The sequence below is a fragment of the Sinohyriopsis cumingii genome, chromosome 9 (assembly GCF_028554795.1).
Source record: "Sinohyriopsis cumingii isolate HCF-2022 chromosome 9, ASM2855479v2, whole genome shotgun sequence".
Lineage (NCBI taxonomy): Eukaryota > Metazoa > Mollusca > Bivalvia > Unionida > Unionidae > Sinohyriopsis > Sinohyriopsis cumingii.
Window position 1 is genome coordinate 39,802,909 of NC_142969.1, and position 16,040 is coordinate 39,818,948.

At 35.4% G+C, this 16,040-nt stretch overlaps 1 protein-coding gene across 1 annotated transcript in view; it reads left to right on the forward strand.

Moving 5' to 3' along the window:
- The window catches only part of LOC149791599 (coatomer subunit alpha-like), an 86,603-nt gene that overhangs the window by 16,731 nt on the left and 53,832 nt on the right, over positions 1 to 16,040 (forward strand). The window contains exons 6-10 of the mRNA XM_089969459.1: positions 703 to 812; positions 1,790 to 2,005; positions 3,392 to 3,527; positions 7,463 to 7,696; positions 12,616 to 12,682. Of these exons, the coding sequence (XP_089825585.1) occupies positions 703 to 812; positions 1,790 to 2,005; positions 3,392 to 3,527; positions 7,463 to 7,696; positions 12,616 to 12,682 (763 nt within the window). The remainder of the gene's footprint in view (positions 1 to 702; positions 813 to 1,789; positions 2,006 to 3,391; positions 3,528 to 7,462; positions 7,697 to 12,615; positions 12,683 to 16,040) is intronic.

Genomic DNA, 16,040 nt, shown 5'->3' on the forward strand with positions numbered 1-16,040 from the left:
CAGCTTTCTTTGATAGGGAAAAATACCAAAATGAATTTGTGAGGTTGTCTGCAAGGAAACATTTCACAGTGGGATGAAGCTCAATAGCTCATTATTATTATTATTATTATTATTATTATTATTATTATATTGTGAGTTATTGATGTTTCATTTCCCTAAGTTGTATTACATTTCCACTAATCAATATAGAAATGATTTGGACAGACAAAAGCCTCCTATTCATTAATGAAAGTTGAATTGAAATGCACATAAAAAGATAACTTTACAATCTCTTAATCAAGCATACGATTTTGTTGTCTTTCTTGTGTGTATATAAATCTGTAAGGCATTTTTTTGTTAACTTGAAGATTATGTGATAATAATTCCTTTGCCTCTTTGGAAATTGTTGAAACTGTTTCTGAGAGTTTGCTGGTCATAATGAGAAATGTCTTTGTGTGATTATGTCTGTGAAAATTATTTGCACCTTTTTGTTGAGTTTCTTCATTGGTCATAGTGATAAATACCTTTATGTGTGACAATGTCAGTGAAAATTGTTTACACCTTTTTGTTGAGTGTGTTGGTTGGTCATATTGATAAATCCCTTTATGTGTGACAGTGAAAATTGTTTACACCTTTATTTTACAGTGTGTTGGCTGGTCGTAGTGATAAATACCTTTATGTGTGACAGTGTCAGTGAAAATTGTTTACACATTTATTTTACAGTGTGTTGGCTGGTCATAGTCACTTTGTGATGTGTGCCACGTTTCATGCTTCTGAGGACTTGATTGTATCAGCATCTCTTGATCAGACTGTCCGTGTGTGGGATATTTCAGGTAACGATATCAGAAAAGAAAGAAACAAGAATTAGAATATGTTTTCAATGTTGCCAAAACCTGCACTTAAAGAGTTGTCACATAAAAAATTTAAAGAAACAAAAGCAATTAGTTTAGGGATGTTCCAGTAAAATATGCATGGGACCCAGGAAAGACACTTTTAACATAAGATAGTCAGCCAAAGATGCAGTTTAGAATTTTGTGGTGTTTTCATATAAAATCTTTGGGTAATTTGAGTAATCTGTCATATATTTTTAAAATTGTGACTTCCCTGGTATCATATATTTTTTAATGGAATAGCCCTTAGTTGTTATTGTTGTTGTTGTTGTTGTAGGGTTTAATGCCATTTTTCAGCACATGAAAGGTTATATATGGTGGCCAGTATTATGGTGGAGGAAGAACCTGGGAAAAACCCAGAAAGACCCACCAACCCACGAGAAGCTACTGGCAAGCTTTCTCACATACCCACATTGGCTGAATCTGAGACTCGAACCCATGCTGACAGAGGTGAGATGGCAGTGATCCATAACAGAGAGTGCTTTACACCACTCGGCCACTCGTGGCACCGACTGCATATTGTAGTAAACCTTATTGCTCTAACAATTCATCAGTCCATATTTATGATCTTGTTACTCTATGTTCATTGGCTTCATCACCATGGTGGCCATTCAGGTGCAATAGGTCAAGCAGATATCGATGATGAGAGTACTAATTGTGTTTCCTTGCGCAGTACATACCCCGATTTATAAACATATGATTTGTGAAGGGGACAGCATGTGCATATACATGCCAGGAGATTGTGTGTTCCTTATCAGTTGGCATGCCGTAAAAAAAAATTCATCTGCTTGGAATTGGAGCCATCTGCAGCAATGAAATAATGGTTCTTACAAATGGTTCCTGTCAACCAGTCGTGTCCTGTCAGTTGTTGCATTCAGCCAGAAAAGAGTATAAGAACTGTGGTTTTTGCATACTTTCAGGTCTGAGGAAAAAGAATGTATCTCCAGGGCCTAGCGGAATTGAAGACAAGATTCGCAACCCCAACCAGCCAGATCTGTTTGGGATGTCCGATGCAGTGGTGAAGCATGTGCTGGAGGGTCATGACAGGGGTGTTAATTGGGCAGCATTTCATCCTACCCTCCCTCTCATTGTGTCAGGGGCTGATGACAGGCAGGTCAAACTCTGGAGAATGAATGGTAAGTTTAGTTACTCATCCCGAGATGCTGTGCCAGTGAGTCATTGCGGGTTGTTGAGTCATTGCAGGTTGATAGCTCATCTGTACCAGGTGCATGAGAACTTATGCCATGGCAGTGTTAGCATCTGTGGAATGTAGATGATAGATTAGTAATTGTGTTTAAATGTTTTGTATTAGCTAATATGAAAGAATTATGAACACACCTTTTCTGGTTTTTAACAAAATTTTATCAGGGTAAAGTAAAATAGGTAAAATCAACATATAAAATTAAGGAGGTAGTTTGCATAAAAGTTGAGTTCTTACAATACCACATATGCCTACTAAATGAAATGATAAACCATTAAGTTGTGTAAGCCTTCCCATTCCCATTCATGTCTTCCATGAAATACAGCAACACCATATTCAAGTTGAGTGCTTTCCCTTTTGGTCAGAATCTCAGTTGCTTCCTAGTCACCAAAGCCATGATGAGCTGTCATGGCTGATTCAGTAACCAATAATATTGGTTAGCATACTGGACTTGCGGGTTTGAATCTTCACATCAGATCAGTCTGGTTTGGCTACCAGTTGTGTCCTTTAACAAAGCATTTTACTCCAGTTGCATCAACACTAAATACCTTATGTTGCTGCATTGTAAAATACCAAGCCAAAACAGTACTAGAATCTTGGACTCAGATATCAAACTACCTGGGTGACATTCTCCAAAACCACAAGTGAGCAACATGGGAGATGTGAAATCTCATTTCTGTTTTGATTGGCCTCAGACGGTTTATTAACCAGGATAAATCGGATCTTTTCCATACCCAGCAGTTCATTCACTGAAGTGTCTTAAATCTGTTTAGAGAGTCTTAAAGAATGGACGAGGAGTCATCAGTTAGTTTGCATCTGTCTTGGACAAATTCAGCCAAAAATTCTGCCAAATGAGTGATTTTACCTTTTTATTTGGCATCAGCACATTACAAGACTTAAGGCTCCTTGTCTGCTATTTGTGTCATTTTGATGCAGTGGAAATATACAACATGCATTTCAAGCATTTTCTCAGCGGACACATCTTTTGGAGGTTTTTTTAAAAACAGGAGTCATTGAATGAAAACAGAAATTAAAATGAACGGCTAAACTTTAAATTTGTATGTACTACTTTCAAAATGCCATAGAAACCAGTTCCTAGGCAATATAATGTGGTACATGTACTGGCTGGATCTGTAACACAATATACCATTATACTTATAAAACCACAAAATATCATTATACCAATAAAAATCACATTAGCATCTGAAGTTATTTTCTGCATGATAGTTAATGTTTGCAGTGACTGCTAAAGACTAATAAAAGCTTAATACAGGTGAGCTATACAATCACTGATTATATGGTTTTTTATTTTTGTTTTTAGAATCAAAGGCATGGGAGGTGGATACATGTCGAGGTCACTACAACAATGTTTCTTGTGTTATTTTTCATCCCAGACAGGAGCTAATCTTGAGTAACTCAGAAGATAAGAGCATCAGAGTATGGGACATGAGCAAACGGTAATATTATGTCACATATTTACCATGTTGACCTGTATATACAACTACCCCTCCCATCATAACACATTTATATAACATGGTGTCGGATATAATATGGTACTGCAATGGACTTCATGACAAAAGGTTAAAATTAAACAGGATGAAACTTAGTCTTATATCTTCATTTCCTTTTCGGGGGCCTTGAGTGGCCAAGTGGTCTAAAGTACTCTCCGTTATAGATCACTGCCATCTCACCTCTGTCTGCGCAGGTTCGAGTCTCAGATTCAGCCAATGTGGGTATGTGAGAAAGCTTGCCTGTAGCTTATCGTGGGTTGGTGGTTCTTTCCAAGGTTTTCCCGGGTTCTTGCTCCACCATTAATACTGGCCACCATGTATAGCCTATCGTGTGCTGAAAAATGCCGTTAAACCCCACAACAACAATAACACCAACAAAAATCATTTCCTTCTCAAAAATGCCATTATTTAACAAATTGGGATAGTGCCCTCTATACCACAGCTCTGTATATTGTTATTCTCAATATATTGTGGTTCTGTATATATCAGTTTTTAATATAATGCGGTGACTACCATGCTATAACAAGGAAAAACTGTAACATGCATCTTACTGTTAGAAGTTTAAATCCAGTTCTGCCAGCTCATACTATAGCAGCAGATCAAGGTTTAGACTTATTGCTTGAAGTCATTAGTAGAACATATTGCAGAACCTGTTCTGTTAATGCATTTTATAACAGCAGAGCTGAATCTGCTTAATTGTAGTTGGGCACACATAATACTTAAGCAAACACAAAAGGAAGTAACTAAGAAGAAATTAGCACATGTAAAATCTCTAACCATTTTCAGTGTAAGAATAAGCTAGATCCAGTATGGCTGCCAGGATGGCCATCCTTAAAAATGTTTTATAGCTACTCCTCCTGAATGGATTGTTGAATTGACATTGAAACTCCTCCTACAATACATTGTTTGTCATCAGTGAAAATGGTGGTGATCTGATATTCAAGGTGGCCATCATTGTGACCATAGGTGAGCTATGCGTTCTGAATGAATGGTCAGATTGACACGTTTCTTCCAAAAGACTTCTTATGACATGCAGATTGTCATAAATGAAAATGGTGCTGAACTGAAAGACAACATGGTGACCATCTTTATAATGCATCTTCGCTAGCCAAGGTCCCGATGTGATAACCCTATCTATACCTTGACTGATCCACCAGATATGTTGGTGTTTTGTCCTAGTGACATCGATTGGATTTCATGAGTTGTCTCCCTTAATATGTAGTATTGTACATTGGCCAAAAATGGTGGAGGCAATTGACCTAAAGTGGATAGTTTGTAAGTTTAACATTGAAAGTATGACTATGTACAAGAGGGAAGCAATTACAGGTGTATTTGAGTGAGGTATTTCTGCAAACACGGACCAGTGGTGGAAAATTGCTTATTTATCAGTCCATTCAATTTATATGCTCCCCTTGTCTTGGTCATATAGGAATAATGTTCAGATTTGAACAACTTAATTTTGATTGGATGTGGTCGCTTGCCACCGCATCCAATTAAATTCACAGACCCGAAGCACAGAAAAATCTGCATGATACACCAAGGTGTAGATAGGGTTATCATATCAAAACCTTGGCTAGTGAAGATGCTTCTTAATGTTGTTATTGCTATTCCTCCAGCACAGATGGTCACAATCTGCATGGTACTTTTACTATGACATGTATATTGTCTTAAATTGAACAGATAATCATATCAACCTAAATTACTTTTTATTATATTTTCATGGTCATATATGAAAATGGTGCTGATTTGATGTTCAACATGGCCACCATGGTGGGCAGTATATTGCCACTTCTCTTGAATGGATGGTCATATGAGCCTGAGATTTTCGTTACAAAATTTCTTTTGGTATACACATGGTCTTGAATGATAACAGTGTGGATCTGATTTCCCAATATGGCTGCCACTGTGGTGGCAGTTATGATGAAAATACTGTTATAGCAACTACACTCTTTCAATATAGTCTTCACCAAAACAATTCTTAATGTGCCAAATTAAAAGATCTTCAGATGAGGAAAAAACAAAGGTTTTGTTTCATTTACTTCCATTGCATCTTGCACCACACTGAAAATGGTTTTTTGTGCAGCACATTGCTTTCACATAGCTTGTGCTGGTCCTGATTCAGAGACACCTAGAAAACACTTGCTATTTGCATCTCGTGTGTAAAAAATTGAATTGCCAACTACACATATGCAAAATGCATTTTTTAATTTTTTTTACTTAAAAAAACAAACTTGAAATCGTGTATTATGCTGTCTTCTATGCATTCCACACCACCACCAATGGACACACTCAAAACATCAGAAGATGACAGTTGCCGAGAGTAAGTAGACATGAAAAGCTTGCATGTGGCTTTTTTCATTTATATAACATAATTGAAATCCACACAAAACAATGGAAATTTAAAGAATCATTTGGCAGGTTCATTAATGACCAGAGAAATAAGTACAGGTCACATTCCATGATAACATTTGTATTCTCAGCATTTATAAATGACTTTAGACTTTTAAGAAAAGATGTGTTGCTGAAATTACAAATGAGAAAGAACACGTGAAGATTTTGTAGTTAAAACATAACCCATTGCATGAATGGTAAATGATGAGACAGTAAATGATAAACAACACAAATCTACGAAAAAGAAACAAACACAAAAGAGAGTCATGAATGTTAAATGTTGAGACGATAAATGATGACTTCTAGCTTAACCCTTTACCTCATAGAGCAAAGTTACCCAGTGCAGTGCACTATAAATAGAACACCTGTTACCTATTCTACTCCATACGCATAAGCCTGCCTGTTAAATGTGAAGCAGTATAGCGTATGTTACGTTTAAAAGCAATTTTAACCATTTTACATTTTTGGTACACATCTATTATGTGTGGAAAAATTTAAGACTAAAGTCCCATTATTATAGCTGTGTAATTATTTCTCACGGAAGAATTTTTTATTGTTTTTTAAAATCTTGAGAGAACTCGTTGACATCAAGTCAGTGAAGTCACATGACCAACCATAGCTGCCATTTCTTATTCTCGAAATTTACAAGATTTTTGTCCGCATCTACATCACTAGGTCAGTTGCTGCCTACATCAATATCAGAGCCTTTACCTATGTTATTCAAGCTTTCATAGCTGTGATTCTAATTGTGAACATTTCGTAAGTACTGAATGAACTCTGCGACCTCCATTTTGGAGAGTGGAGATTATGACCCAGTTACTTTAAATAGCAGATTTTGACCAGAGCATAAACAGTGACCACGTGATCTGACATAATGGTCATTCGCAGAAATGAATGTAGTATCTAATAGGGGGTTTTCCCCAAAGGTGGCGGTACGAAAACCCACTTAAAATGGCTAATGTTTACAGCAGGTGTCAAAAGGTGCTTGCATGCGAATGGAGTAGAGACGTCAAAAGGCGCTTGCATGCAAATGGAGTAGAGGCGTCAAAAGACGCTTGCATGCAAATGGAGTAGAGGCGTAAAAAGGTGCTTGCATGCAAATGGAGTAGAGGCATCTAAAGGCACTTGCATGAGGTAAAGGGTTAAATGCAGAAAAATACCTGAACAGTGAATGCTGAGATGATAAACAGTAAGATTTTAGATGACAATGCACTTGCTGAAGAAATGCCTTTGAAATGTATTATTGGGGTTCATAAAGGTGTTGGGGGTCTATTAAAAATTGTGAATCAAGAGAAGTTACAGTGGTAAATTTGGCTGAATATTTTTCTTGACCTAACTCAGAGACCACTAAAACAGTGCTAAAGTATACCACCATATGGCATTTTGACAGCACATTTTCATATCTAGTAAGTATACAAATGTCTCACACTTTCTATGGTATGCTGGCAGAACTATAATCGCAACTTCAATATTGCTTTCATTTTATGTAGCACTGGTGTGCAGACTTTCCGACGTGAGCATGATCGGTTCTGGGTTATAGCTGCTCACCCAACTCTGAACCTGTTCGCTGCTGGCCATGACAGTGGCATGATTGTCTTCAAGCTGGAGAGAGAACGACCAGCTTATGCTGTACACAACAATGTTCTGTTCTACATAAAGGATCGCTTCCTCAGAAAACTGGACTTTACCAACTCCAAGGACCAACCAGTCATGCAGCTTCGAGGGTAAGTTTTTATTTTATCAAATTTTAATTCTTTTGTTCTACAATAATCTTTGAAATTGTGGTTTCACCAGGAAAATAATTTTATATTGATTAGAAAAACTTAGATATTAATAAGCTGCAATTTGGTCATTCACACATGTTTCAGAAGGTATAGCTACAATCCAGTTCAGGGCTTTTACTTTAGTGATTGATTGGTTGCATCTTCAGATATTCCATTATGCTTTGTGTCAGGGAAGGGAAAAATCTCAAGATGAAAACATGGAACTAGCTCCTATAACAGTTTTCAACTCTATAGAAAAATAATATGCCCCTTTTCTGTAACTTAAAACTGTGTGTAAAAGTGGCTAACATTGTTACCACATTTCTCCATTGATTTCAGTATATTCCAAACATTGTCATTGCCTTTCCCAATCAACTTCAATATTCAAAACATTGTCACTGTTTTCCCTATTGACATCAGTATGTTCCAAAGATTGTCACTGCTGATTTCAATATATTCAAAGCATTGTCACTACTGACATCAATATATTCAGAACATTGTCACTGCTTTTCCCTGTTGACATTAGTATTTTCCAAAGATTACTGATTTCAATATATTCAAAGCATTGTCACTACTGACATCAGTTTATTCCAATGATTGTCACTACTGACATCAATATATTCCAAAATGTTGTCGCTACTTTTCCCTATTGACATCAGTGTATTTCACAATTGACCTTCACAACCAGTTTATTGGTTGCCTTACCACAGTTTATATATGATGGTGTTTTGTCATCCAAGAGTTGCAGGTTCAAAACCTAACCACACCAGCCTAGGTCAGCTGCCTGTTCGTCCTTGTGAAAGGCAGTTATCTACCATTTTGTTTTAACTTGTAAACAATGTCTCAAAAACTCCTCAGCAGGCTTTTACCAAATTTGATGCAAAGCATCTTGGCATGAAGTAAGCAAAACTTGATATAACTTCTCAGAAATTGCAGAGCAAAAATTTATCAAACTTGTGAAAGCAATCTGATAATTGTAAGAGATTTCAAACATATGCAAATTATATTCACCATTAAATATGGCCACCATTACTAAAAAAATGGAAAATGGTTTAAGGTGGTGCAATACAGTTTCATATTTTCATAGGGTTAGAATTTTTAAGAAAAAGAATTTCCCTGGGTTTCCTCATTGGTTAGACTGTCTATTTAAAAAAGACCTTGTATATCTAAGGTATTGTTCAAAGAACCTTTAATTCCCTTTACTTTGGTGTATGGGTGTAATATGGGTTATATAGGATGCAGCTTGGCCTTACTCCAGATGTTCACATTTAAAAACACTGTTTGCTCCACTTGGTCATTTTCACTTCCTGAACTTAGAGGTAGATTGTATTAAAAAAAGAGCAGATAACTTTTTTTTAAATATTTTATATATTTCATAATTCATTTCTTGCACTTCAGAAGCTGGTATTGTCTAGTCTGGCAAAATTCATTTTCCCTGTTTAAATAGCTGCTAATGATAATGTACTTTAGACTAATTCAGGCTGATCTTCTGAGCGCAAGGGAGGTGTCATTTTAGTTAGCAGTGTGCTTACATCATGTACAGTTTCCAAAAGCACCATATCTGAAGAAATGTCAGCCACATTACATCACAGTAACTTAGAGCTATGCCAACATTCTCTCCACTGTGCATGTTTTAAATGCAAACAACTTCACCTTATGTATGTCAGTCTCTCAGAAGTTCATAATAACAAAAAGTATAGAACAGTATAATAACAATAAGTATGGAACAGTATTTGACCAAATTTTACAGAAATCATTTTGGCAGTTTTTATGAATGATGCCAGTCTGCAATCAGATACAGCTGCTGTTATTAAAAATAGAAAATCTGTAACAACTTGTTAAAAAAATGTCATTGAATAGACTTTTATCAATTTTGACAGAAAATGTCATATAGACTTTTATCAAATTTGACAGAAAATGTCATAACTTGGAATGCTTTCAGATTTATAGAAATGTTCTGCAATCGAAATGGCTGCTGTTAATAAAAGTATAAAAAGCAGCATTTCTACTTTAATTCCAAAATCTGCTGAACAGAATTTGACCAATTGTGACACACAGTGGCCTAGCATGTGTGCCTTTAAACAAACGCTGTTGATGTTCCATCAATATCACCATTCAGTATAGAACAAATTGTCCTTATGTGCCATCAGTATTGCAATCAGTATTGAACAAATAATGCTGATGTACCATCAGTATCACAATTCAGTATTGAAAAAAAAATGCTGGTGTGCCGTCAGCATCACCATTCAGTATTGACAAATTTTACTAATGTGCCATCAGTATTACCATTCGATATAGGACAAGTTATACTGATGTGCCTTCAGTAGTGCCATTTAGTACTGAAAAAGTTATATTGATGTGCCATTAGTATTGCCATTCATTATAGAATAAATTATATTGATGTGCCATTAGTATTGCCATTCAATATAGAACAAATTATACTGATGTGCCATTAGTATTGCCATTCAGTATTGAACAAATTATCCTGATGCTCCATCAGTATTGCCATTCAGTATTGAACAAATGGTGTTGATGTGCCATTCAGTATTGAACAAATAATGCTGATGTACCATCAGTGTCACAATTCAGTATTGAAAAAAATGCCGGTGTGCCATCAGCATCACCATTCAGTATTGACAAATTTTACTGATGTGCCATCAGTATTGCCATTCAATATAGGACAAGTTATACTGATGTGCCATCAGTATTGCCATTCAGTATAGGACAAGTTATACTGATGTGCCATCAGTAGTGCCAATCAGTATTGAACAAATTATACTGATGTGGCCTCAGTATTGCCATTTAGTATTGAACAAATTATATTGATGTGCCATTAGTATTGCCATTCAATATAGAACAAATTATATTGATGTGCCATTAGTATTGCCATTCAATATAGAACAAATTATACTGATGTGCCATTAGTATTGCCATTCAGTATTGAACAAATTATACTGATGCTCCATCAGTATTGCCATTCAATATAGAACAAATTATACTGATGCACCATCAGTATTGCCATTCAGTATATAACAAATTATACTGATGCTCCATCAGTATTGCCATTCAGTATTGAACAAATTATACTGATGCACCATCAGTATTGCCATTCAGTATTGAACAAATTACACTGATACTCTATCAGTATTGCCATTCAGTATTGAACAAATTATAATGATGCTCCATCAGTATTGCCATTCAATATAGAACAAATTATACTGATGCATCATCAGTATTGCCATTCAGTGTATAACATTATACTGATGCTCCATCAGTATTGCCATTCAGTATTGAACAAATTATACTGATGCACCATCAGTATTGCCATTCAATATTGAACAAATTATACTGATGCTCCATCAGTATTGCCATTCAGTATTGAACAAATTATACTGATGCTCCATCAGTATTGCCATTCAGTATTGACATTCAATATTGAACAAATTATATGGATGCTCCATCAGTATTGACATTCATTATTGAACAAATTATACTGATGCTTCATCAGTATTGCCATTCAATATTGAACAAATTATACTGATGCTCCATCAGTATTGCCATTCAATATAGAACAAATTATACTAATGCTCCATCAGTATTGCCATTCAGTATTGAACAAATCATACTGATGCTCCATCAGTATTGCCATTCAATATAGAACAAATTATACTGATGCACCATCAGTATTGCCATTCAGTATATAACAAATTATACTGATGCTCCATCAGTATTGCCATTCAATATTGAACAAATTATACTGATGCTCCATCAGTATTGCCATTCAATATAGAACAAATTATACTGATGCTCAATCAGTATTGACATTCAATATAGAACAAATTATACTGATGCTCCATCAGTATTGCCATTCAATATAGAACAAATTATACTGATGCTCCATCAGTATTGCCATTCAATATAGAACAGATTATACTGATGCTCCATCAGTATTGCCATTCAATATAGAACAGATTATACTGATGCTCCATCAGTATTGAATATATGATAAATGATACTGATGTACCATGGTATCACTATCCAGTATTGATCAAATAATGCTGATATGCCATTAGATACAAAAGCTAGAGAAAGCTTGAAGCAACAGTTGTTTACTTAGGAAACACCTGTGCAGGAATTGACTAATAATGCAATGTAACCACTTGGCTGAAGAAGTAAACATGTCTCTGAGGCAAACGAGTAAATGCAATGAAGTGTCAGTTTCTTTACATATCTGATAATGGGGAAGAAACCATTTTGCTTTTAGATTTACTGGTTCGCGTGGAGTTATTGCTAAAATCTTGATCACTTTAGTTGTAATTCTTGAATATATTGAAGCAAGCCTAATAGGGTTGACAGTAAAGTGCCAGAAATATTTGTCATATGTTATCACATTATTGTGCATTTTTTAAGGATTTAGTATATTTATTGCTATTAGTCGCATAGCGTTTTCAGTGTATGTATAGTAATTTTTAGCATTTTTTATAACAAAAACCCCATAATAACCTCAGTATGCATTCCTTTTGAAACATTTTACAACATTACTAAGAGCAATGAACCCCTTATCTTAAAATAAAATCACTGGATATTCAGTAGTCAGTCCACACAGATCTGATGGTGGAACTCAAATTTGCATCATTCAGGTCACATGTTCAATGCCTTAACAACTGAGTCACCACAGCGGCCTTGGGTGAGAATCTAAATAGTTTCTAGATTATGACTCTAGGGGCATGGACCAAGGAGGTAAAAGAGAATCCACCTAGGAATGCACAGATTATCTCCCCTTCTAATGCAAATTCATGCATATAATTTAAAGGTGGGATCATAAATAATCATCCTTTAATTTTAGATCTGATTGTACAAAGCGTAACTTTTTATTCCAGTGGATCCAAAAGTCCAGTGTACAGCATGTCTTACAATCCAGCAGAAAATTCCGTGCTTCTGATGACTGTGAGTACACTGTAATAATGTAAACTATGGTACAGATGTCATGTCATCATGACATTTCATAGAACTTAGTACCTGCAGTATTTTCAAGTAAAAGATTATCACCTACTAATTCACTTAAGCACTCGGCATGGTGAATGCTGTATCTAATGAAGAGAGGAAACAAAGCAGCGTAGAGTCATAATGTACTGAAACAAAAAATTTAATTGCTGAAATAGACCCAAAGTCCCAACATGGATTTTTTTTGGCCCCATTTGTTCACCAATGAAGACAATTAGACATATTGACATCCATTCTGTTTTGACATTACTGAAATGGGCTGTTTAGACATTAAAGTAGTATATTGGAAAACTATTGAACTGATCCGCAAAATACCAAATGTAGTATGTAGGATCCTTATAAAACTATTCAAGGACGTTGGAAAAGCTTGGATGGTTTCTTGGTTGAAATTTATGTGTGATTGTATTGTCATTGTTTCAGAGTTATAAGAAACTTGGTTATTTGTAAATTTCAAGCTATTTACAACACATACATTACAAATCCTTTATGCTAAAGCACAGTGTTGTCGCCTTGTTTTGCCTCCAAAGCATTGATCTTCCCAGGAAATTTTAATAACATTGGGGTAAGCATGCATCAGCATCACAAAATGTTCTCAGAAATAATGTGCATTATCATCATCAAAGTGGAGGTGAAAACTGAAATATTAAAGAAGGTATTTGCAAGGTATTCTTTACTTGCCTAAGTTGTTTTAGGTGTTAATGCCAAAACTATTTACAGTCTTTCAGTGTGATTAATAAATCTCTTTCCCATCCCATATATCTCATTACTGTCATATTGAAGTCAAAGTCCTGCTGTGCTGATGGTTACAAGGTCCCGCTTTAACAGCCTCTTCTGCAACACACTTTTGATTCTGTTCATTGTTTAAAAGGACCTTTCAGTCTGAACAAAAATGTGACACAAGTTTATTGAGGGTGTTTTTCATTTCACTGAATGATATCAAGGAATTTACTGATTTATGTCTGCAAACTTTGTCACTGATATTTTTTAGCGAGATTAACTTGGGGCTATCCAAGTACAAGGTACAGGGTAATTTTTTTATAAAAAAATCTCTTTTAGCTTTTGTGTGTCCTTTTGTGTGAAAATTAATATGTGCCACACCTACTGCGCTGGTAGTGGAAGTAACAGAAATATAACCTACCAGTAGTCTCCATCATCACAGACCAGTCACATGACCTTTTTAGTGCAAAGACTGAACCAGTATCAAAGGTGGTGCACTGGTAGTCAAGTCAGGTATAAAAAGATAATAGCTAAGCAAATTGGTTATTATCACAAATTATTAATTGCATTCCCATGAAGTAAATGGAAAGGAGTGAATCCAGTGATAGGGTTTAGAAATAAGATGTGACAATGTTTACTTGAGAATTATTTTTAATGGATTGCGGAAAAAATAAAAGCATATCAGCATTGGTACATAGCATATAGGTAGATTGAAATGTGTCTTGGACTGTAATGATTGTCTTACTGAATCGTAACTGGTCTTTTACACTTTTTTCTTAAATATCACATTCATAATAAAGAATTATACATCTTGCTTTAGAAAACCACCAAGGTTACCTGAAATACTCACTGCAAGTTTACTAAAAAAAACAATGACTAATGATTCAGCAGACATTTTTTTGAGCCTCGTCATCTGGAGAAAAACAAGTAACTTGAAAAGAAAAAGACAAATACCTCATTCACACTGGCCGTTATGTGCCATACTCCATAGACAAACAGTTTAAGGCAATACCCATTGTGTGGTGGTTAAAGCAGTGTGAGAAGATCTCATTATAGCAGTTTAAGTACCATGTGGGTTTTCACAACAACAAAATAATGTTTCCATGATGCCGAATGTTTCACGATGGAATATTTGATCTTATTGTGGATATTGGTATTATGGTACTACAGTAACAGTTAGACAAGTTTACAAGTCTGTTTCACGGTCTTTAGGTTGAATTTCCTCTAACCATTTCTACCCTTAGAACTCATTGCCTATGGAAAAATTGGTATTTCTTGAAACAATACCATATCAGTTAACCACTTACTAACTGGTCTGACAAATCTAAATAACCTTACATTGAGCTCTACCAGCATCAGGGTTCCCATGCTACTGGGAAAAAGTCGGGAGAAATGATTATTTTATTCCCGACTGAGAAAAGTCCTTGAATTTTGCAATTGTTGACAGAAGTTGGAAAAAAATGGGTATTTTCCTCCACAACTTGACGCTCGAAACAATTACATAATTGAGTCGTAACTGAACTGATCATGAGATAACATTTATAGAGTTCTAACTAGAATATTAGGAGGTTGCAGTATGGATCATTTGAGTGCTTGCCGTAAATATATTTGTTTAGACAATCCAAACGTTCAGTGGATTAGATTTGTCTCGTATACTTTTTGTTTCAGAGATAGATCGATATCCGTATCTTTTTTTTATATGGAAGGTATGAAAACCAGTCCAGCATCATAAGAAGAGAACATGGTGGCGTTAAAGAATAGCTGCTTATCGGATGGGCCAGCAAACTTAAACGTTGTTAAATCGAGTTACACCTGCATAAAATTGATATGAAAATTATTTATTTTCTCAGAAATTACAAGTATTAATATCATTACATCTTTAATCTGCTGAAAGATGATAAAACTAATTTGTTGATGAAATTTGAGCTGTTACTAGCGATTTTGATTGCTAGTCACACGAACACACAGAATCTCACAACAGTCATTTTCAAATATTGTAGAAAAAAATATTAAATGAAAGTAGTATACTGGTTGAAATAAAAATACAAGAACAAAAGAATACCAAATTCTCCTGCTTCCTGAGTTTTGTTGTATCACGTGACTATCACGTTGACATGTGCTCTCTTACACAGGGAGCATATGAAGCAGGGATCCAGACTACTCAGCTTGATGAATCAGACTGGCCAAGTTTCTTGTAGTTCTCAAAATAAATATGCTGAGAATTATATTTTCTTTCTGGTTTTTACAAACGGAATCAGACTTTCATTTAATTTCATTGAAATTTTGTACAACAACATTAAAAATGAGTTTGATATCACGTGAGTACTGGACTTCCAGTGTCGTTGTTTGAGAGTTGCAAAGTCATGTGACTTAATGCAAATGGCAAGTACCAGGCCAGGTTTCATCTATGATGAGTTTCATCTAGTCTGTCAGCAGGTTAAAGACATAACGAATAAAACAGTTGCCATTTTGGAGAAAATAAATAATTTTCTTATTAATTTCATGCCGGTATAAGTCGTTATAACATAGTTTAAATTTGCTAGGCCCACTGGTAAGCTATCTTACAGTGGTGGCAGATTCCAAA